This window comes from Polistes fuscatus, unplaced genomic scaffold, assembly GCF_010416935.1.
Source record: "Polistes fuscatus isolate 324 unplaced genomic scaffold, CU_Pfus_HIC Scaffold23, whole genome shotgun sequence".
Taxonomy (NCBI): domain Eukaryota; kingdom Metazoa; phylum Arthropoda; class Insecta; order Hymenoptera; family Vespidae; genus Polistes; species Polistes fuscatus.
Window position 1 is genome coordinate 2,786,044 of NW_025113100.1, and position 26,113 is coordinate 2,812,156.

General features: G+C 31.3%; 1 protein-coding gene across 4 annotated transcripts in view; it reads left to right on the forward strand.

The window, feature by feature from the left end:
• Positions 1 to 22,790, forward strand: part of LOC122518071 (14-3-3 protein zeta) — a 56,568-nt gene extending 33,778 nt beyond the window's left edge. For 2 of the 4 annotated variants that reach the window (XM_043636750.1, XM_043636752.1), the window contains 4 exons: positions 13,121 to 13,428; positions 19,108 to 19,231; positions 20,780 to 20,943; positions 22,565 to 22,790. In XM_043636750.1, coding sequence (XP_043492685.1) covers positions 13,129 to 13,428; positions 19,108 to 19,231; positions 20,780 to 20,943; positions 22,565 to 22,720 — 744 coding nt within the window. In that variant the 5' untranslated portion in view covers positions 13,121 to 13,128 and the 3' untranslated portion in view covers positions 22,721 to 22,790. Of the gene's footprint in view, positions 1 to 647; positions 854 to 1,972; positions 2,057 to 13,120; positions 13,429 to 19,107; positions 19,232 to 20,779; positions 20,944 to 22,564 lie in introns of those variants that run through there. The other 2 variants (XM_043636751.1, XM_043636753.1) reach the window with 2 other exon arrangements.
• The last annotated feature ends 3,323 nt before the right edge of the window (positions 22,791 to 26,113 follow it).

Sequence of the window (26,113 nt, forward strand, 5' to 3'; positions counted from 1 at the left end):
CTCTCGGGTCCCTCGTGCACGAGTACTCACGAAGAAAGGCGAACTTCAACGGACGGGATCGAATTCGACCGAGGCCCGGCACGAGGCAGTCCGAGTCCCCACCAACGAGCGGCGTTGCCGGCTCAGTCGCTGTGCGGGAGTGGTCACCAAGGGATGTGCGGTATTATCGTAACCGAGTGCGACTAAAGAAAAAACCGAATTCCCCCCTCGAAGAGAAGCAAGCAAGCAAGCAAAGAGTCGTCGTAGTTATAAAACACTACTATATTATTATATTTCTTTATTCTCTCGGGTTATAATATTATAGTGCGATATTTATTTCTAGCAGAGAGAGGTGCACAATTTTATATATATATATATATATATAATATATATATATATATATATCTCTCTCTCTCTTGCTCGTAGCGTGCGCGAATATTTTTTCGTACTCAAACACGCTTCAAATTCTTCTTCTTCTTCTTCCACCCGCGTACGCGAGATTGGAATAATTCAACGCGCGAGTTAATCCTCGTCGTCGTCGTCGTGGTCGTCGTGGTCGTGGTTCGTGGTGTCTCTAGTCAGTTCTTTTTTTTCCGAAACTAATTCTCGTATCTGACTCTCCTCGTCGTATTCTCTATTTTTCTCTTTCTCTTTTTCTCTTTCTACATATACATATATATATATATATCTAAACTTTATCATCTTAACTATATATATATATATCTCGCGCTGCTTTCTTCGTCCGGCGATTCGAAGAAATTAAAAAACCCAAGATCGTCGTCGTCGTTCTATAAACGCCCGTCGTCGTCACCCTCGGCAGATCTCTCTCGTGATATTTAAATAAGTATTATTGTACAAAGACTATAACCAATAGGTAGGTGTACAAAAGACGCCATAGTGCGTTACATTTTTTATATTATAAGCATCATCACCTTTTCTTTTATTTTGTTTCTCATTAATATCTGTATCCTCATAGATATAATATTATAGCATACTTCTCACTCACTTTTTGTACAAAATATTATACGACACACACACACACACACACACATATCAGAGAAAGATGAATATCTGACAGTAGTAAGATAAGTAAGATTTTTTATATCATTTTCATTGAATTCCTTTCTAACGATCCTAACATTCTCCTCCTCCTCCTCCTTCCTCCTCTTCCTCCTCCTCCTGGTTCGTGGCCTTCCGCAATAGAAGGAGAACAAACGGGTAGCCGGTCGTCATTCTTGGAATCTATTTTACCTGACAAGATTGTACCTGAGAAAATCACCAGACAAATAAGAGAAAGAAGGAAAGAGAGGAGTAGTTAGTCGGACTATCGATCTCTTCTCAGCGGGGAGGGGGGCATACAGCTCACTATCGTGAGCTCTGCGACGCAAAAGAAGAGAGAGACAGACAGACAGACAAACAGCAAAGCTAATGCACAGAGACACTACTACTACTACTATTACTAACAGAGCACACCTACACTTAAACCTGTGTTAGTTAATTGTTCAGACTATCTACCTAGTTTCCATCTAATTTCTTTTTCTATTATTCCACTCTCTAACAAGAGATTTATATATATAAAAAAGAAATCTATTTTGTTTCTTTCATCTAACGAAAATCGTATTTTTGAGCTTTTCTCATATTGACCTCGACTAAATTTTCAAAGGCTAAGCTGCTATTACTATTAGTAGTATTACTATTATTACTATTACTATTACTATTAGCGCAACCTCCTTCCAAGTCTGAAGAAGCACTCACGCGAGGAATTTCGAGCTTTTCTATGTCTCTTCTATCCCTCTTTGCTGTCTCTTTTTATCTTTAATTGTGTGCGCTTGCGCGCACTTGGCCCATTCTCTCTCTCCCTCTCTCTCCCTCTCTTTCTCTCTCGCGCTTTCTTATTCGTTGGTTCGTTGGTTCGCGTTCCCTCGTTCGCTCATTCGTTCGTTTCGCTCGTACCATCGTGAAAGTAGCGTCGTATAGTGCTTTCGGCCTAGCTCGGTGATTCTCGGGTGAGACAACGACAACGTAGTTAGACGAAGGTGGACGAAGGCGAACGACCATAACCTCAAAGGATTACGAGGCGTGTCTTTCTTTCTTTCTATTTCTCTCTCTTTCTCTCTCTCTTTCTATCTATCTATCTATCTCTTTCTTTCTTTTTCCCTATTTTTAAATTATAAACGACCTTCGTTATTATATTGCATTTATTATTAATTACATTTATATGAATATATTTGTGATAATTTATCTTAACAATTTATCATCGATAATAATTACTCGCAATTCGTAATCATTTTATTTTATTTATATAACATATTATTATAATATATTATTATCTTTTATTTAACAGCCTCTTTCTTTTTTTTAATTGTTAAAAAATTTTTTTGAATTCTTACTCGAGAGAATTTTCTTGACGATTCTTAAGGATTTTTAACGGAACCGGAAATGCATTAATTTAGTTTAAGATCTTATCTTTAAACGTGTCTTTTTTTTTTTTTTTTTTTTTTACGTGGTTAGTCAGTACGTACTTAACGGGTGGTGTATATTGAGAAAAATAAGTCGTGCGTTTAGAAGAACGTCGCCAACGCTGTCGCGAGATTAGAATTCTTATCCCATCGTGGTAGTGGTGTTGGTTTGGTGGTGGTGTTGCTTGCATGTCAGGAGAGTTAGCTTAACGATATATATCGATAGAAGTGATTACATCCTTTACAATATTATATATTGCTGCTACTTCTCTATTTTTTCTTTTTTTTTTTTTTTTTCCATTTTCTTTTTCAATTTTGCTTTTCTGTTTCTCGTGTCCCCACACGCACGGAGAGTCAAATCTTATCTAATTTTTTTTTTTTTTTTTTTTTTTTTTTTTTTCATATTTCATTTCACAATAATATAATCCTATAAGATTACAACGTAACATCAGAGATTATTTGTTTCTCATTAAATAAAAATGTAATACGCGTGAAAGATAAAGGGGTAAAAGGGGGGAGAAAATTTTACAATAGTTACGTAAGATTTGGAAAAAAAAAAAAAAAGTAGTAATGTCTCTTTATCAACCAACGATAAATAAGTCAACTTGATTTTTCTTTTTTTTTTTTTTTTTTTTTTCATTTCGAGAAATCGATTGTGTCAGTATTCTCGAAAATTGTATTCGTTCCTAAAGATAGAATTTCTTGTTTTTCCATCAATTTGATTTAAATTCGGATTTGAAGTATCAATTGTCGATAGAGGTATTTGCATTCAACTTGCATTCAACTTGCATTGAACAATTATTTATGAACGTAGACGAAAATCGGGAACAACGGTGCGTCGTTGGATTGTCGTGTTGCAACGAAACCCTGAGAATTCTCCTCCTCCATCTCCTCCATTTTTTTTTATTAATTTTCATTTATCATTTCATTAAATAATCCACTCAAATATCTTTATCGTGCGTGTAAATGAATATAATCGCGTTCTTCAAATGTACACATGTAACGTTTCGAAGTAACTATTTTCAAATCCTTTTGATTCTACCACACACACACTTGTGCACCTGTTCAAATATTCCATTTTAATGTTTGGATGTCGAATAAAAAATGCATTATCTAATTCTTTCGTACATTTTCTTTTTTTTTTTTTTTTTTTTAATACTAATTGTTAAAACAAAAAGAAAAAGTAATCTTCTCAACGTTCGCAGTTAAACTTTTTTTCTATTAATAAAAGAAATCTTTTTATCCTACATTTTACGTGTAGGTTCAAAAATGAAATTTTCTTTCAAATTCATTTCTTAATTTCGAAATAAATGGAATAGTTAAAATCTCGATAAAGATCTCTAAATGATTAGAAGTAATCGTGTCTCGAGTTATTACATGAATTTAATCTAATTATACAGGGTGGGTCTCTCGAACATTTCTAAATCATTTTTTCAAAATTATCTGTATAATATTTGAGGTTAGTTTTTTAAACAGATCGTTTCCACAAGCTTTTTTTAATCGTGTCTCGAGTTATCATATAAATTTAATCTAATTATACAGGGTGGGTCTCTCGAACATTTCTAAATCATTTTTTCAAAATTATCTGTATAATATTTGAGGTTAGTTTTTTAAACAGATCGTTTCCACAAGCTTTTTACGCACTTAGTTTTATAATTTTTCTTTTCTTTTTACAAAAAAAAAGAAAGAAAAGAAAGAATAGAATATTAAATTATTTAAGAATTTATAAAAATCACTCGATAGGATGTATCGAACATTTAAAAATTGTGTTCCCAGCTTCTGTAATCTCTACAGATATTCATATATATTATGTTCGGTACCGTGAAAACGATTTTCTTATCAAGACAGTAAAATATAGCACAGTAGATAGAGACTCAGGGAGAGATAAGCATTCGAGATAATATAACTTATCTTTTTCTCTCTCTCTCTCTCTCTCTCTTTCTCACTTTAAGGTTTCAACAAATCTTATATAGATGAAGTTCAAAAAAATATGTTCCATCGATTAACAACTCCGGAAACAGACATATTATTTTCCTTTGCCGAATTATATTCCGTTTTCATAAGAAATTCAAAATGGCGTCTGTCGTAATGAAAAAACAAAAAATTATCAAGATGGCCGATTGATTTTTACGAATTACCAATTATTTTAGTATATTTTATTTAAACTGTTCGCGTGTGTATATATGTTAAAATCATTTTGTATTCTTCAAACTGACTCTACCTTCGAATCGTCATCGTCATCGTCATAGTCATAGTCATCGGTTAAAGACACGCTCTCTCTGAAAGCTCGTGAATCATCGCTATAACGTTTCGGTCTCACTTCTTACTGCCGTATTATATTGGCTGCATGACGTAATGACGGAGGGCGGTGTAAATTTATTCGTTTCCTAGGTTAACGTCTTGGGCAAGTACTCGGTAACACCAACTATACTGACTATTTTTGTTTTTTCTCTCTCTTTCTCTCTTTTTTCATCTTGTTGTAATGAACATTCTTACGGATTTTTTTTTTACTATTGTAATTTCCACAACTTAAACAACGTATAACTTAAAACTTTATATTATGTGTATACAGATTCAAAAAGAAAATTTTAACGAAGTAAATTTTTAATCTTACATTGTCGGAAAGGATCTGCGAAACGGAATCCGTGTTAAAGAAAATTCTAGTTACTATTCTGTGGTTATTTTAATAAAATTCTAGTTACTATTTTATAGTTAGTTCAAATTCTAGTTACTTTTATACAATATTACAACTATATATTTCCAAGTGACGAGATATTTAACATTGATCACAAAATACAATGTATAATAATCTCGTTAAGAGGATTAAATTTAATACACGATTCACCAGCATACACTCCAGCTTTCTTTAGAACTTGTCGTCCAAAGTGTTAACAGAACAATCAGAATTGTCATCAGTCGGTTAGTCAATCGCTAATTGGTCCATTTTAAAAAATCCTCGTTCCTTGTTTAGTAATGAACATTTTCATAGATATTTCATTTCATTGAATATAATTATTAAAAATGTATTAAATAATATGTCAAACTGAGGTTATAGTGGTAGTTTTATTTTGAGTTTCTTGTTTAATAATGAACATTTTCATAGATATTCCGTTTCATTGAATATAATTATTGAAAATGTATGAAAAAATATGTGAAAAAGTTAGGTTATGTTGGTAATTTTTGTGTTTATATTTGATACAACGATGATTTCGTAAATCATCACATTCGTAGAGAGGAGAGCACAAGGATGAGAGAAGAGAAGAAGTAGTAGTTTTCATTCGCGATCCGCTCTAAAAGCGTACGCCGGAAATATTTCACCGGCGTCGTTGAATTCCACGGGGCCCGCCCCTACTGTAAATCCGGCAACACTGTTTTCTACGTTCGTCGCGACTACGATGACTATGACGACAACTACACGACGTATGCGTGCTGCCGGTATACCGGCTTGTGTGACTTAAAAGCCAGGTGATCACGCGCGAGATTAAATATAGGATGCCGAATTTCTATCACATCTTTGGCATCATCTCTCATCTCTCTCTCTTTCTCTCTGTCTCTTTTCTTCGGTCATTTTCTTTTTTTTGTCATTATTTTAACGTCTTCTCAACCTGTAAATTTCAATTCGGGGAATCATTTATTACTAAAATTTATATAAATTTCATTTTGTTGTCTACTAATTATAATACAATCAAATTTGAATTATTATAAATGGAATATATTTCAACTATATATGATTTTTTTTTTGGTTTTTTATTATAGAGGAATATACAATGAATTCTCAATGAAAATTAATAAGTAATATTTGCTTACGTTGTAATACATTGACATGAATTGTATAATAAGTTCAAAAAAATGTTACTATGATAAGTTTAAACGAATATATATATCTATTACAGTATTATAAATCATATTACTATTTAACAAAATCTTATTCCAGATTACAAAGGGTAGAACCAACCTTTTTGGTTTACGTAATTTGTATGATTTAATTAGAAACATATCTCTCAGTGATTATATTTTTAATTAATATTTTTCAATCATATTTTAGCAGGTTAAATAATTCATCAAGTTTAATATATCAATATTGTCGTCGTACAAGTTCCCCCCCCCCTCGAGAAGATTGCAATACAATTATCGTAATTGTAAGTAGATTAAAATGAATATACATAAATTAATCAGCAATATACAGTTAGATGTTATCAGGTATGACCCTGAAACAAGATTTTAGCTGAAAATAGAATGTTGCTATAGTTACAGGTGATGATCATTATTACGACATTGAACGTGTTAATTTCGATTTTTGAAAAGCCTCCCCTCCCCGCCCCCCTCCTCTGCGTCGGAATAGATACTACCACCAATCACGTGGCTGTAACATGTGTCATGACGCGCGTGTCAGCTTCATGTTGCACTTTTCTACTTTTTTTCTTCTTCCTTTTTCTTTTTTTTTTTCTCTTCCCAATGTTACGTTACTCGTTTGTCGCATACGATAAAAGGGAGATTATAGATGACCGGAAACGTGACGTACGCAATATTATATTAGATTTATTAAATATTTTATTGGAGAGTACGGTTAGCAACGAACGTACGTATGTATATACAGGAATTGTCATTTTTCTTGCGTTGAAATTGTCCTCGTAAATAGTAATGGCGTGTCGTGTGTTTAAATATAAATTGCTTCTTTTATTATATAGTTTTTAATCATTTTTTTATTTAAATGAACTATCTATTATTTGTACTATATTCTACTACTACTACGACTACTATTACTACAACACTATTATTACTATACTACTACTATTTGTACTATATTTGTACTATATTTGTACTACTACTACTATACTGTTTTACTACACTACTACTATTTGTACTATATTTGTACATTATTACTACTACTACTACTACACTACTACTATTTGTACTATATTTGTACACAATTCTACTACTACTACACTACTACTATTTGTACTATATCTGTACACTACTACTACTACTACACTACTACTATTTGTACTATATTTGTTCATTATTACTACTACTACTACTATTTGTACTATATTTGTACACTATTACTACTATTACTACACTATTACTACTACTACTACTACTACTACACTCTTACTACTACTACTACTATATTATTATTATTACACCACTACTATTTGTACTATATTTGTACTATATTCTACTATATTCTACTACTACTACTACTACACTATTACTATACTACTATACTATTATTATTACACCACTACTATTTGTACTATATTTGTACTATATTTGTACTATATTCTACTACTACTATTACTACTACTACTACTACTATACCACTATTCTTACTACATTCTACTCTACTACTATTACTACTACTACTATACCACTATTCTTACTACATTCTACTACTACTACACTACTATAAACGTGTAGTACCTATTCCACTTATCTCTTTTGAAAACATAACGAATATCAAACGAAACGGAAGCTGGCTAATGAAATTGGACACCGCGTCTTTCATATGCCATAGCAACGCGTTGGAAGAAGATTCTTTTGTTCGTTTGCTGTTCTCTTTACCGTATCCGAAGAGAAAGAAAATAGTTGTGTTGTGTGTTTATTACTGCTAGCTTTTTGTGTATTCCTAGTTTGACATTGTCGTCGTCGTCGTCGTCATCATCTGTAATAATAATAATGTATTGGATATTACAAGGGAAGAAGAAAAAGAAGGATGAGTTGTTCCAAGATTCTTCGATATATTTCAAGGTCGAAGATATAAATTCAACTCGTACCTCTGCCTTGTTGTCCTTCTTCGAATTAAAAAGACAATTTTCTTTCCTTTTTTTTTTCATTATTCGCGTAGCTTTTAAATTAAGTCGATAATATTTTCTTAATCAATTTAAAACATCTTATCGAAATTGTGTGTTGTGTGTGTGTGTATGAAACATATATATATAGTTTTCATCGGTTAAAAATGTTTTCTTATTATTAACTTGCACACAAAGGTCGATTAGGGCTTTTCCATTAGAGACTATACTAATTTAAGTGATTTTTTCGAATGATCGATTAAAGTAGCGAAGAAAATAAAACATTCCTGATGAATAATTCATCGTCCGTTAAATTTGAACAAATAATGCGAGAAATATATTCTTTCTTTTTTCTTTTTTTTTTTTTTTTTCTTATTCGAACAAGGTCGAAAGTTTAACGATCGTAAGGTTATTCGAGGAATGGTTAAAAAGATTCATTCATTCTTCTCATTCATTTTTCATTCATATGTATTGAATTGAAATTCTTTGTCGTCGTTAGGTTCATGTCCGATGATAAACTCTAACTCCTCTTACATTCTTTACATCAGGTCGCAGGTGACACAACATCCGGCGTGTATTTCTTTTCTACTTCATCCTTGAGTACAATTATTTGGTTCATTGAGAAAACTCTTACAAGCACACTTATCCACCACCACTCTCTCAATCTCTTTCAATGATATTACTCGTACGCTGTATATCTGTGTTATTTGTGTGTGTGTGTGTTAGCTCGCTCATGTTTTCTTTCCTCTTACAATAAATGTGTGATTCATCATCCCACAGAGAGACAAAGTAAGAGGACACACTCGAGTTTTATTTTTATTCCTCTCCATGTTTTTTCTCTCTTTCTTTTTTTTTTTGTTCTACATGTATTATTTGTGTATTATGTATTGCGCGTGTATACTTGTTCACGCGATCGATTTCTCGAATTCCAGATAATTGCACGTTCTTTTCAAAACGATTTATTCCCACCGTTGGGGTAGGGGTGGGAGTCAAACTCAAAAACAAAATGTCCGCCATAGTATAATCGTTTCGGGGTTAATTTTTTTTTTTCTTTCTTTTTTCGCGATTTTCTTTTTCCTTTATTATAAAACCCAAAATCCCTATTGTTTTCGTCGATAATTTAACAATACGATGGATGATTATAAATTTATCGTGGGAGGGGGTAGGGGAAATAAAAAATTACGATTATTATTACGGAACGTAAAGAATAAATTACAACAGCGCGCCGCCTGGTGTGCGTTCCTGGAAGCTTTTCTACGAGGGGGGGCGGCCATTTTTAAAAATGGTTCCTTTCCTACGCATGCGTTTAACTTACTTCTATCAGTTTTTCTCGATCCTATCTTTTGCTTTACCCTTTAACTTTTCTTTTCTTTTCTTTTTTCTTTTCCCTGCTCCCTTTTCTCTTTCTCTTTCTTCTTTTTTTTTTTCAAAAGAAAAAAAAAGGAAAAGAAAAGTATTATCGTTCGAGCCCATTTCAATGCGATGAATCATCATCGTCGTTGCCGTTTATCGTTGGCCATATATACATACCAGAAGATCGATTACGCAGCCGCCAACGAAGACATTGCTTTTCGTTCAAGCGTATCGAATCGACCGGTTCTCTCCCCCTCCCCTTTCCCCTTTCCCTCGCACTGCCCCCTTTACACCCTCCCTCTTGCATAAAAAGTGAGAACGCATTTCGGGCGTGTCATCGTCGCGTCCGTGATTGCAAACCAAACACGTGGAACGAATGTGTGCATGCATACGTGTGTTTGTGTGCGCGTACGTGTGTGTGTGTGCATGCGTAATGCACTGACGATGGTGACTTATTCGTCTCTACGTAGATTTCGTAGTAGTAGTTTTCGTCAATAGTCATAACGTGACTCATTTATGACGAATTAATTTGAGGTATTATACCTAGTTGAAATTTTGTTCTGAATATTGTTTTTTCCTTTTTTTCTTTATTTTTTCTTAACAATTAGAAAAATCAATTTCTACAAACATATTGTCGTTGGATAAATTTTGCGTAGGATAAATGCAATATACGTGAAATTAATCTCTCTCAATGGAAGTGGTAGAATTTTGTTTAACTTTTTTTTTTAATCTTCTAGCTTTATAATTTGGAAATAAATTGACTTAGAAAAAAGAAAAAAGAAAAAATAATTTCGAGAAAGAGTTTCTACGATTTCAGTGAATTATCGTGAGGAATAATTATTGCGCCACCCAGTACATACGCCGTAAATATAATTCGTGAGAAATACCGAATCGTAGAGATTAAGGCACGATTTATCGCGTTTGAAAGTGTTACGAGGGGGTGGTGGGGGAGTGGGTGAGGGGAGAGGTAAGGGTAACCGTAACAAGAATTTCTACGCGCCGTGTTTCATGCGAGAGGCTCAAGTATGCTTACGCATAAATAGGGTTGACGACGGAAAAGGGTCCAAGGATATATATAGGGTGGCGTATAAAAAAAAAGAAGAAAAAAATAATAAAAAAAAAGAAGAAAAAAATAATAAAAAAAAAAGAAAGAGGAAAAATATCTTTTCAAGCGTGACGAATAGAAAAGATATTATACGTTGAACATAAGTATTATATATCAAGCACTTCTTTGACATTGTTTAAAAATTCTTTTTATGCGCGTGTCCTTGAAATTATTAGATTTGAAAATTTTTTATTATAAAATTGATATTTTTTATTCTTTCTTATATTGTTTTTACTGATACACAAAATTGTTCTATCTACGACGTTTTTAATTTGAATCTTTTTCTATTGGACGATATCGAAATAATGAAAATTTTGATCATATAAAAACAACGTTACGATTAATAACTAATGTTGAAGAAAAAAAAAGTAATCGTGTGTTTCTTACATGAAACCAATTAACTTATGAAAATCGAAGATGTGTTACGTGTGACGATAAATTACAATTCCAACGTCTTATCTACTCGGGTATTATTTATAATTCACGGTTTGATCTAATCTTTTTGTTCTACGTGTAAAACAAAACAAAACAAAAAATCGTAATAAAAGGGAAACGTTTAGAATGAATATTTTATTTCTGTCGGATTTTTATCAGCAGCCACGAATAATAAATCGATTTGATATTTATTATCCTAACCTTAAAATTTGAGAATAAATTCGCTCTTTTTTTGTGGAGGGGGAGAGTGGGGGGTGGGAAAAACGTTAGATCATAACGTTGCAATATATACAGATCACGCTGAAATTGATTTTAAACGTTGAAAGAGAATATTTTTGTTGAAATTCTCTGCTGTCGTCGATGCTTCGTTCATTTTGCTAGTCTAATTTTTTTTTTTTTTTCTTGTTTTCCTACCTTCGTTGGCTCGAGGCATTTGAGCGTAAAAAAAATGAAGATAGGAAAAGAAAAAAATAATTGAAGAGGGTCGCGGGGATCTGTCAGACCACAATTAAATTCCTTCGATGATTGATATCGTTGAACATTTTATTTACGTGTTCCGTGTGGTTAGATTCAGGATCACGAAATATCGGAATAGGATTAGATATTTTTATATGTTTTCTTATCAATTCAATTTTTTTATTTTTTTAATTAAAATTATTGAAATATTACAACAGGACACGCGAGCACCTATAATAATTTAATATATAAAAATTAATAAATTAATTATACTTTGTGTTTTTTTTTTTTTTTTCTTTGACTTTTTAGTAGAATATGTTTTCGTGTAACATGTAAAAATTCGTGCATGTAAATATTCGTTAAGTAATCTGAGAATTAAGAGTCACCCGGTATACAGGAAACATGTAACATGTAAAAATTCGTGAGTGTAAATATTTGTTAAGTAATCTGAGAATTTCGAGTCACCCGGTATGCAGGAAAGATGGCCGATTCTTTTCTACCTAAAACTGGAATTCCTCTGACCAAATTTTCAAAAAAGTACGTTGCCTTAATATCTGAACAAGGTCGGTCGGTTGATCGTATTTCGTAATGTATCGATACCTGAGATCCCTTGAGGGTTGCACGAAGGGATCATCCAGCAGCCGAGTAAAATTCCAAAAGTCTGGTTATAGGAATCATCTTTCTTTTATATTTACGATACGTGGATAAAAAGTGTGGGAAGCACAGAAGTGTTTGGTGTTGTCTCGTGCGACGCGTCGTATTATACTTCGAACAATTTTTTACGTATTTTTTGTTTTCCTGGTTCTAAATATCCGATCATAAGCTTAAGATTTTTGTATTTGTTGCAATATCTAACAGAATATATGGTGCTGTATTTTTAAACACTCCTGGCATATACACGCAATTATAATTATTATCATAATATTATAATAATTATTATTACAAAAAATAATATTTGTGTATATTCGCGTCTTAAAAATATTATTGAATATTCTCTAAATAAAAGTAAATTAAAATATTACGTACAGGGTTGGGTGTTGCAAACAAATATGGCGGACACATTAACTGTTCACGCGTTCCAAACTTTGACCGAATCAATTGAATTATTTGAATTTAATATTACTATTAAAAATAATATTTGTGTGTGTGTGTGTGTGTTTAGTCGCTTCTTAAAATATTAAATATTTTCATAATAAAAGTAAATCAAAATATTAAAAACTACGAGGACGTACATGTAAGGTTAGGTGTAGCAAACAAATATGGCGGACACATTAACTGGACACGTTCCAAAGTGTTACAAAAATGAAGAATTAAATTATTTTAATTTATTTATTATTATTAAAAATGAATGTAAATCGAAATATTGAAAATTACGATGACGTACATGTAAAGTTAGGTGTAGCAAACAAATATGGCGGACACATTAACTGTTCACAAGTTCGTTCCAAAAAGTGTTACGAATGAAATCTAATTATTTGAATTGAATTATTATTATTATTAAAAATAATCGTAATAATAAGAATAATATTTCTTTGTTACAGACGACACAATGTCCGTAGACAAAGAGGAATTGGTGCAGCGCGCGAAACTCGCCGAACAGGCGGAGAGGTACGATGATATGGCAGCAGCAATGAAATCTGTCACCGAGACTGGAGTTGAACTCTCGAACGAGGAAAGGAACCTACTCTCAGTGGCGTACAAGAATGTTGTTGGTGCGAGACGTAGCTCGTGGCGAGTCATTTCTTCTATCGAGCAAAAGACCGAGGGCTCCGAACGCAAACAACAGATGGCCAAGGAGTACCGGGAAAAGGTCGAAAAAGAACTACGCGAGATCTGCTACGACGTATTGGTAAGAAAACCAATCATAATCTTCTTTTACCCCCACCCCCACCCTTAAAAAAATCGTCCTTTATTTTTTTCTCTTTTCCCTATTCCCTCCCCTCTTTCTCCCCCTTTCTTCTCTTCTTTCTTAAAAGTTCTCTAATTCGGAATTACCCCCTCCCCTTTCCCACCACTCCAATCCTCTTTCTACCCTGTGACGTATATTTATCGATTAGTTACGCACACGGTTTTCTTCTTATTCCTTTTTTTGTATCTTCATTGTTTTTTGTTTGTTTAATTAATCCACCTTTTGTTATAGTATCCCTTTTTTTAAAAGCTAAACTTATTTGTTAACCCCTCGTGTAACTTTGAATTCACGTGCTAGTAAATTCGTATTATATTTTCAATCTTATTTTCTTATCCGATATATATAATGTATTTATAATATTAATAATAATAATATATACGTATATTATATAACGTATAATAATATTTCATAATCTTTATTTTATAGCCAATATAAAATATTCTTTATATCGATTATCAACTTCAGCTTGAAAAAATATGTTATGATATAAAAATTTGTTATATCTTTGAGAATGATTTATTCATTGGTTGAGATTTATATTTAAAAAAAATTAATAATTGTGTTCACATTCTAAATTATATATATTATATTCTTTTTCCTGTAAACCCGGATAAAATCGGCTCATAAAATGGTTAATAGTTTTTTTTTCTTTTCTTTTTTAAACAATTGAATGAGAATAATTGTAAATCATTGATAATTTATAATTAATATCGTTAGGATCGTGAATAAGTTTTTAGCGCGTTTAAAATTCTTCTCGCTTAATTGAATTATTATTACGCGTTTTATAATAGTCATTCGAGTAATATTTTTGAAATGCGTTTAGAAAAAAATAGTTATATGTGTGTGTGTGTGTGTCACAGGTCAACGCGAATTTTTTGACGATGTTAAAAAAAAAATTTTGCATATACGTGAATATAAATTCAAGTTTTTCTTCTTCTTCTTCTTCTTCTTCTTATTATTATTATTATTATCTTGTTACAACGCGTGTGTATGTGTATGTGTCTTTTGTAACAAGCGTGCGTTATTGATTCTTTAACAGAAATATCTACGCGTCCTTCTTTAAGGTTAACGATGTAGAAAATATGTGTTAAGAGGTAAACTAAAAGTGTGTCATAAAATATTTAACATTGGATAAAATGAAAATAAGCAAAAATTAGGTTAGCCAATAAGAGTGTAACGTTCGGAATTTCTAATACAGTGATTGGACGAAGGGATAGGAGGTGGAGGGGGAGATAAAATGGCGGTTGCAAATTTTTCCACGTATTTCAAAATTATCCGCAATTTGTTTCGATGATCAAATAACGACGCCTATAATAATAGTAATAATAATAATAATTTATAAAAGTCGAACGTAAAAAGAAGATATTTAAACTAAAAAAAAATAGTTAAATCGTAATTGGTATAAAAAATGGGTTTGAAATTCATGGTTAGGGGTGAAGGGGTATGAGAATCTTTAGATTTTGAACGAAAAAAAAAAGAGGAGGAAGGGAAGATGAGTAGTAGTGTGTTAAAGTAATAGTAGTAGTATAGTTAGTCGCGTAATCGAGCTTCTTGAAATTCAATCTGATGATCTGAGAATGATCTTCTTCTCTTCTCCTGTATTTTCTTTCTCTCTCTTTCTCTCCAATATAATTTCAAAAAAGACACGAGGTAGAAATGAAGAAGAAGAGGATCCCATTGTGGTAAGTGGATCCAAGCAAAAACGTGCACGCTAAAGACCCTAACAGCTAGTGATACTTTACAAACGGGTTTCGAAGTTACAGAACACACACACACACACACATACACACACTTATGCACACGCGACTTGTATTATTTTATTATCTATTTTTATTTATTTTTAATTCTTGTTTTTCTTTTTTTTATCTGCACACCCCAAACCAATCAACAAAACCACCACATCGTTATTTTTTTTCGTTTTTATTGCGATTGGGCCAACAAATATAATTTTGATAATATCATTTTCTATATTACGTAGTTTATTTTGTTTATTTTTGTAAAAAAATAGAATTTTTTAATATCATTTGTTGTTTGACTCTGTCAGGAAAGAAAATGCGAGATAAAAAATATATTCCGATCACGTTTGTTATATTGTAATTTAATTATTAATTAGTTGGTGTGTGTGTTGCATCATCACCTACTGTTTAATTAAACATAAAAGTATCGTTAAACCCGTGTTTGTTACGAGTGAGTGATCATTTTCATAATTTTTTGTTTTAAATGTTTTAAAATATATATAAAATTTGTTTACCGGTATAACTTGTTTGTTATTAACTAACCCCTATAGTTTCTTTTTTTTAAATTATTATTATTATTATTATTATTATTATTATTGTTTGAAATATTTCATTAGCAAGAATAACAAATAAATTTAAATTTATTATTATTATAATAACACATCCCCACACTTCCACATTTCTTTTTTCCTGTAAATTCGCAATCTGTAAAAAAGAAACGTTTGTTTAACAAATTCATTTATAACATAATGGAAGGAACACGATGATTTTGTCTCTTCATCATCTTCTTTTTCTTTTTCTTTTTCTTCTTCTTTTTCTTTGCTAAATTCTCAAACCGGAGACGTTAGAGGAAATGGTTGTATTAGTAGCCATTAGGTAACCTGTCGTTGATCTGATAAAAACGTTTTCTTAGAAGGAACAACGAGATTTTCTCTAATGATAAAAAGAAAAAGAAAAAAGAAAGAAAAAAGATAAAAAAGAACTAGATTTCCTCCTTATAAAGATATCGGTTTTCAGTATCGACAGAATTCCAATTTCCGTTGTACTCAATCATAAAGAAAGAAACAAAGCCCTGTATATTCCTTTGACAACATCGATATTATAAAAAAAATATATATATATATAATAAAACAATTTAATCAAAATTACAAATCTGTCGAAATAATTCAAAAAGTGTCATTTCAATCAGTCAAACAATAAATCAATTATTACATTTACATATCTGATGAAAAAAAAAATCAGTACTTAACCTTACTAATTTTTTTGTTCTTTCTTTTTCCTTTTTTTTTTTTGTCTTTGAAACGAATAAATTAAATCGTAATTAAAGAAATTTCTTTTGTGATATTATATTATCTTACGTTATTTTATTACACATATTATATCCTATTAAACAAAACAAAAAAAATCATATCTATTGTGTGATTTTATTTAATTAATAATGCGTTAATTATTATTACTTCGTACAATCAATTTTCTCCATCTTTTTTTTTATTCAGTCTCTTTCTATTTTTTTCTTTGAAATCGAAAATAGATTAGATTCGAAAGAGGAAATGACGTTCACGCACAACCATCCTTCTCCTCCTTACCGGAAGTGGAAGACATTGTTTTATAATAGAAACCCTTCAAAGGGATTGAAATTAACCTAAAAAAAAAAAACAGAAAGAGAGAGAAGAAAAGAGAATATCGATAGTCGATTACATCTCTGTAACATTTACCGCGTATTTTATCGTAGCATTTAACCTTTCGAATACTAAGGGCGCATATATGCGTCCAACTAAAACAATCCGCGTTGATGACTAAGGACGCATATATGCGCTTATCAATTTTGTTTGTCGACCTTCTTCCTTCAATCGAAATTAATTCTTTTCCCTTGTTTTTCTTGTATTTTTATCAAAACAAATAGTTAAACGCACAGTAAACAGAAAAATCATTCAACAAAAAGACAAAAATCAATTGAACCGAGTTGCGCATTTTCAAAGAGGTTATGAAAAAAGAACAAAAAAATATGATGCATTCTTACTTTTCTATAGTGTATGTGCGTGTGTATGGAAAAATAATTTCACACATATACACACATTCGTTTCGTTCTTCTCTTTTCCATCGTTGTGTTAAAGAAAAGAAAAAAAAAAACTCCTCAAGGTAATTCCTCTTAACCTTGACTTCAACTCTTCCGAGTCACTTTGGGGTTGAAATCTTCACATTTGCAAATGGCGTCGAGTCGACAAGAGAGTATACTACTACTACTACAATTCTTTTTCTTTGTAACAATGATGGATGATGATTCTCTCCATTGTGTGTATGTGTGTACTACACACATACTACATACAACAACAAAAAAAGAGAGAAAGAGAAAGAGAGAGAGAGAGAGAGTGCACTTTGCACGTGCCCTAACAAAGAGTCAGTCAGCTGTTACTTTCCTCACATTCATACACATTCATATACATACACATACACACACGATACAATACCCCACGTATATCTGAGATGTGGCAAAACCAGATGCTAATTAAACGTTCCGTGAGAAAGTAGGTCAGATTTGGGTTTGACGTACTCTGACTACGTAGATAGTACATACGTCAAAGGGTGAAACTGGAGCAAGGTTCGATAACTGCAACGTGATATCCATAGCATATCATCGATGAGATATCTAACTTATATACAAATACTATCCAACAATCTACTTATCTATCTATCTATCTTTCTTCTTTATTATTAGGGTGAACCAAAAATTCGTACGTTTTTAAATTAATATTTAAATACTTGCATATAATAAAGTAATTAATTTTATTGAGTTAAAAAAATAATTGCAATGCAGTAATATCCATAGCATATTATCGATAAGATATGTAACTTATATACAGCTACTATCCAACTATCTATTTATCTATCTTTATTCTTTATTATTAGGATGAACAAAAAGTTTGTGCATTTTTTAAATTAATATTTCAACACTTACATATAATAAAGTAATTAATTTTGTAGACTACACAAAATAATTGCAATGCAGTAATATCCATAAGCATATCATTGATGAGATTTCTAACCTATATACATTATCCAACTATCTATCTATCTATCTATCTATCTACTTATCTTTATTCTTTATTATTAGGGTGAACAAAAAGTTTGTGCATTTTTTAAATTAATATTTCACACACTTGCATATTAAGTTTATTTTATAGACTTCAAAAAATAATTGCAATGCAGTAATATCTATAGTATATCATTGATGAAATTTCTAACCTATATACACTATCCAACTATCTATCTATCTATCTATCTATCTATTTATCTTTATTCTTTATTATTAGGGTGAACAAAAAGTTTGTGCATTTTTTAAATTAATATTGCACACACTTGCATTTAATAAATTAATTTTATATACTTCAAAAAATTGTATCTCTATTATTTTATTTATTTTTATCTGAAACAACACTATAATAAACGCACGAATTTTTGTTTCACCCTAATTACTTATTTCTTTCGATGATAGATGTTACACGTTTATCTATCATAATCTCCCATTTGGTTACTTTTTATAAAATTTTTATTTATTTCCGGTTAAAATTGCGTAACTGAATTTGATACAACGTTTTTTTTTTTTTTAAATATAACACCATGACGAAGCTTGTTTTACCCATGGAAAATCATACGATTAATTAATGATACATCTATAAATCTAATAAATTTAACTTACGAATAATTTTGTATGGATGATTATTTGAACTGTGTTGTTGAGTATTTAGCTTTAAATATGAAACATGTTTATTGGTTTACATTATGAGAATTTATTGAATTGTTCTTAAACAAATGTGTTTTGATCAGTTTTCAATTGAATATTTGTTTCATTAAACTTAACATTATTTGTCTATTTTTGTTTTAGGGTCTCCTGGACAAGTACCTGATCCCTAAGGCTAGTAATGCCGAAAGCAAAGTATTCTACCTCAAGATGAAGGGCGATTATTACAGGTATCTCGCAGAAGTGGCAACTGGTGAAACCAGGAACGGTATGTTGTATTTATTTTTAAATCAAATTAAATGGAAAAAAAGAAAAAAAAAACTACATATAAAACGATAGTCTAGAAAAATACAAGGACATATTTATTATATTTTTTCTTATACAATTTTTAGAATAAATCGTCAAGTTTTTAATTAAAGATTGTTATTGTATTTCGAAAGATATCGATCAAAAGTTGGGTCCCTTACGAAACCCCCCCCCACTATCGTTCAATCTTCTTCTAAAAACGATGGTGAAACCAAAATAAGAAAAAAAAAGGACTTTGAACGGTGGTGGTGGTGGTGGTGGTGGGCAGCTGCTGCGTTTCTCTTGCATTGGCAGATGTTTCCATGATTAAAAAGTAGTATCCTCTCTTGCGTTGCTTTTTCCTATACGTGTGAATGTAACATTACAGTGATCTTTAAAAGAGATATCACAAAGAGAAACTTGAAAACACCGTGAAAAATAAGAATAAGAAGAAGAGGAAGAAGAGGGAAAAGAATATTCGAGAATTATTACCCGTAACAAACAACAACAATATTCTGTACATCTGCCTTCGCAACTTACACGCCAATTTCCGTTTACATTGTCCGTTAGAATAACGAAATACTTTTTAACACTTGCTTTAAAGGGAACGGTTTTCCAATTATATTTCTTCTTGCCAAGTTAAAACTCTAAACTACTCTTTGGAATTTATATATATATATATATTTGTAAGAAACAGAAAGAGTAGAAGAAACACACTGGTGATTAAAGAAAATATTTCAGTTTATATTAATCAATTGAAATTGTTTATTTTTTTTTTTTTTTAACAATTTTCTTCAACTCTTTGAGGTACGGTGTGATTAAAAGTGTCCCACCTTGTTGACGCAAACCGTAATACATGGTGGGATATTTTTAATTCCATCTTGAAATATTTCAATAACTGTATGCGTATTTAGGTTTATATTTCGTCTTATTTACGTAAACCAGTTGGTAAAATATCTTATTACAAATGTAATTAAACTATTATTCTTTATTTATTAATATTTTTACATTATGCGGTACCTTTATTAACACGTTCTGTGCCATGTGCACCACCGGTGGTACACGTTAAACTTGATCTTCAGGCCACGTGTACCACCGGTGGTACACGTAGTCATATTTATTTAATACGCTAAACATCAAACGGCTTGAACGACAAGTCAGGCAAAAATAACTTGGTACGGAATGTGTTAATAAAAATATATCAATTTTGTTTTTCATTTAAAATGCAATCAAATTTCTATGCAACATAGAGGTTATTTTATTATTTGAAATCTTGTGTCGCAAAGAATTAAAAGATAAAATCAATACTGATAGGCTTCAAATGTACCAGAATAATTATTATTATTATATATATATATACCAAAGAGTAGTATAGTAGTTGACGATGAATTTGATTTAGCATGATGAAGTGTGTGCTTAAAGTGTTACACAATATAATATAATACTTTATTTTTTGTTTGTTAAATCTATACACAATTGTTAATAATCTAACAAATCCAATATCTTGATTGTCATCCACGTACATATACAGCTGTGGTAGATGATAGCCAGAAGGCGTACCAGGAAGCATTTGATATCAGCAAGTCAAAGATGCAGCCCACCCATCCGATCAGGCTAGGTCTAGCTCTAAATTTCTCGGTCTTCTATTACGAGATCCTCAATTCACCAGATAAGGCCTGTCAGCTGGCCAAACAGGTATAAACAATAACACCTAATCGATATTTCTTTAACTTTACAGGATTTGATCTATTGAATAAGCGACTGATCATGATGGTGATGATGATGGTGGTGCAGTAATTGTAAACGGTGGTGGTGGTGATGATGGTGATGATGACGATTACTCAAACAAGAAGAAAATGTTGTCCTTGCAATTTTCTTATTGATTGTCTTTAACATTGGCATGCGCGCATACCTTGTGATTCTGATTTTTCATTCGCTTTCTCTCACGTTCCAATTATTTATATTCCTCCTTGTTCTAACGATAACATACTCTAACGTAACAACTAGAATGAGGAGAAAAGAAATCGTGAATAATGATGATGATGATGATGGTGTTACGCAGTTTTTTTCAATAGTCTCTTTTATCTGTGATTTACATTGCAGCGGTAGTCGATGATTCACAGAAGGCATATCAAGAGGCGTTCGATATAGCAAAAGCAAAAATGCAGCCTACACATCCAATCAGGCTTGGCCTTGCCCTCAACTTCTCCGTTTTTTATTATGAAATTATCAATTCCCCCGCTAGGGCCTGTCACTTGGCCAAACAGGTCAGGGGTAACAAGAATCATTTTTAGTGTGTTGTTCGATTTCAATTTGATTTTTCTTTTCTTTTTTTTTTTTTTTTTTTTTTTATTTCGTTTATGTGGCTGATCGATTACACATAAATCTACCAGTAAAATAATAATAATAATAATAATAATAATAATAATATCTGTGTGCGTGCTTTTGTTTGATTCACAATTTACAAGTTTTTCAATCTTATCTAACATATTTATCAAATACAAATCAAGTTTGATATATTATAACATTACTTTTAAAGAATAATCCTGATATTTTTTTAACTTGAACAATCATATTAACATATTTTTTGATACCAACTTAATTATTAACCCCTACCCCAAAAACTGTACCACTATTAACTACTCATATAAAAAAATCGCTAAAAAAAATAATAATAATATAACATAATACAATTCTAATTTAATCAAAATGAAATATCTTTCAGGAAGGTATAATATTAGTCTAGTCTAGATAAATTTTTCACATCAAATTACATTATTTTCAATATAATAATACTTCTACTATATTATTACTTCACACTATATATTATATACTAAATATTAAAATATTACTTCTTATATAATTAAATTTAATCAAACATACAAATCACAAATTTGATATTTATAATCGATATAATATTCTAACATTACTTTCTTAGAGTATAATCCTGATATTATTTAATTCGAACAATCTCATCATATTAACATATATTTTCTGAGACAATTTAACACAAGATAATAATATATCAACCTATTAATCCAGCCCCACCCCAAAAACTGTACCACTATTAACTCACCTAAAAAATAGTCGCTAGAAAAATAAATAATAATAAATAATACAATAATAATTCTAATTAAATCAAAATAAAATATATAATACCCTTGTGCACGCGAAGGTATAATAATATTTAAATCTAACCAGATTATTGATTGAAGTTTTCATCACATTATGTATTAATTTACCTATAAATAATTATACAAATGATATATAACAACAACAAATTAACATATATAAATATATAATATATTTATTTTAGGCGTTTGACGATGCGATCGCGGAACTGGACACATTAAACGAGGACAGTTACAAAGACTCCACGCTGATCATGCAGCTGCTGCGTGACAACCTCACTTTATGGACCAGTGACACGCAGGGCGACGGGGACGAACCACAGGAGGGCGGCGACAACTAACCTTCCTAAGCTTAAGTCCTTTCTAATCTAATAAGAACATCCTACTCTCCTATCGTCTCCCCCGTCCCTTTAAAAAAAAAAAAAACAAAAGAAACAAAAACAACAACAAAGTGCTCACACCACACCACCCCATTATTTCCATCCATACCCCTTCTTACCCCCACCACCACCACCACCACCACTACCACCAACAAACCACCACCATTCATTCACGCCTGTGTTTTTCTTTTTAAATCCTCTTCTCGCGTTTCCTTCTTCTTCTTCGTCTTCTTCTTCTTCTTCGTCTTCTTCACCGTTTGTTTTTTCTTCTACTTCTTCTTTCACCATTCCTCCCCTCCCCTCGTCCTACCAGCTCACCCTTTTCCTTTAGCCCATTATCTATCCCCTCCCTCTCTCTCTCTCTCTCTCCCCTCCACCTACTACAATACTACTTTATCAAAACTTTTTTCGTATATATATTATATATATTCTTCTTCTTCTTCTTATTCTTCTTCTTATTCTTACTATACACCCTTTTTTTATTAATTCCTCTATCTTCTTCCCTCCTTATGTTTTGTTTTCTTGTCGTCACACCTTCCAATGAAACAACAACAAACAACAACAACAACAAAAAGTAAAGTAAAGTAAAGAAAAGAAATGAAACGCTTCAAATCATGTTTTTTTTTTCGTTTCTCTCTCCTCCTCCTCCACCACCACCTCCTCCTCCTTCTTGATAACTAAAAAACACCACCACCCCTCCCCCTCCCTCTCCTTATCTAATAATGTCCCGCCAACAATAACAACTACAACTACAACTACATCACAACAACAACAACAACACATCCGTACATCATATGATTTTATGATGTAACCGATGCCGTCGTCACAGCTAATACTTTACCACCACTACTACCAACACTCGGCTCGAAATATATAGATATATGTATTTTTTAATATATATACATATATATATATTAAAAAAAATAATAATAACAAAAATATCAACAACAACAACAACAACAAGAACAACAACAATACCTTCGAATGTTAAAAAAGCAAGCAAGCAGGCAGCCTCTCTTCTACACCAACAACCAACAACCAACCACCGATGAAAACAAACAAGAAAATAAAAAGTTCTAATAAAATTTGGATAGAAGGAAAAAGAAAAATAGAAGAAGATGATGATTGATATTGCGATATTCTCGGCCATGTCCTTTCGTCGATCATGCGAAATATAATATTACATATAATTATTAATAATAATAATAATAGGGGTGTGTGTGTGTGTGTGTTTGTTGTGTGTGAGGTGGTTCAAGCAACTTGATGATGATGATGATGAGTGTGGTGGTGGTGGGTGGGTGGGTGGGTGGTTCATTTCTATTAATTTTACAAAATATTCGTCGTTGTGTATGTTTGTTCGATTAAAAAGGTTTTGTATACAAAAGTTAACATGGTTATTAAAAAGAACGGGGGGTGGAGAGGGGGTAAACTCTATTATGTTATATGTTAGTGCATTTATTTATTTATTTATTTTTTCTTCTTTTTTTTCTCTCTTTTTTTTTTAATAGGTTGAAACGTTTCTGAGATTCGCGGGGGGTGGAGAAAGAGGAGGAGGAGGAGGAGGTGTATCTAATAATATAACTTTGTGTTCATTTTTTTTTTTAAATAAAATAATTAAATATATGTTTTGTATCAAAAATGTAGATGAGAGTATAATCGAGTTATGAGTAAAAAGAAAAGAAAAGAAAAGAAAAAAAAAAAAATAAAAGTATTCTGACTTTTATTTATTAGCAGCCCCCTATTATTATATAATACTGATTTAAACTGGATTAGCTAATATCGAGAGTTGATTTTACTTTATTTTATTTCACCAACATTTGTTTCTCCTTTTGCGTATTATAATCTCAAGATTGGAGAATTTAATCTTTTAAATCAAGCGCTTTAATATTAATATTACTCGATAGGATTATATAAAAAGTAAAATTACTCGTTAGTTAATTAAGATTCGAAAGGAGCCTAACATTAACGATGATCAATTATTATTCTTTTTCTTTTTAAACTCATAATTCGAATATTCTTTCGATACTTTGATACAAAAGAGAAAAATTGTATAATAATTTCATTTGAAAAGAACAAAGTTGATGATGACCACCCCCTACGAGAATCTCCGAAACGTTTCTACCTTTATTAAACAAAAATAAAAGAAAAGAAAATAAAATAAATAAATAAATAAAGTGCATTACAATAAACGTTGTTCGTGTACCTCTTTACAAAATAAAAACAAAAAAAAAACCGTGCAACTTTAGTATACAAGATTTCTTTTTTCGTACAAAACATTCACATATTTGAGGTTATAATAAGAGAGAAGGGGGGTCGTCATAAGTTGTGCGAACGAAACACACACACCCTGTATATAAAAAATAGCCTCATTAAAAAAAATAATATCATCGTACGTTGCTCTCTCTTTTTTTCTCTCTCTTTATCTTTCTCCCCCTCTCTCTCTTTTTTTTATATTTCTCTCTTGATCTTTTAATCTCTCCCAATTCTTGTTCTACTATTGCTTTTCACATGGAACAATGAAATTGTTCTGTTGTTGTTATTATTAAAAAAAAAAAAAAGAAATAATTAGAGAGAAAGAGAGAGAGAGACTGAAACAAAGAGAAAAATAGGAGAGGAGGAAGGAATTAACAACAACAACAAATAATAATAATAATAATAATAATGAAGATTGCGTCAAAAGAATTAAAACTGAAACAAACATGGCTGACAAGCGTGCAACAACCGAACAAGGAAAAAGTTACTGAACGAACGTATGAATGAATTAATGAATGAATGGATGAATGGATGAATGAATGAATGAATGCATGAATGGGAAAGAGAGAGAAAGAAAGAATACAAGTAACGGGTAGTAGTGTTCTTGTAGAAGCATGTTATTCGCGTTGCATTTTATTTATAATTTGTAAATTGTAAATTGTGTTTTACGACGAAAAGAAAATGGTCGAGAGTTAAATGAATTCTTTTTTTTTTATCTCTGACACCGAGGTTTCAAAAAAAAAAAAAGAGAAAAAAAACAAAACAAAAAAAAGTTTCTCTTATTTTTTAATAAATTATCACCAAACAACAACAACAAGAACAACAAACACATGCATCTCCGTAATATTCATTCATCTGGAATTTAGGAAGAGGAAACGATCAAATCGTGAATAATGAAATTAAACACAATTATAACACGACACAGTAACGATAAAATAAATTAATAATAATAATGATAAATATATAAGAATTAACAAAGAAAGAAAGAGAGAGAGAGAGGGGGATAGCAGGAATAATGAAAGAAACAGAGAAAGAAAGATGAAAAGTATTTTTCGCAGATCTTGTCTCGTCTTCTTTCATAGCACTTGTGTGTGTATGTAT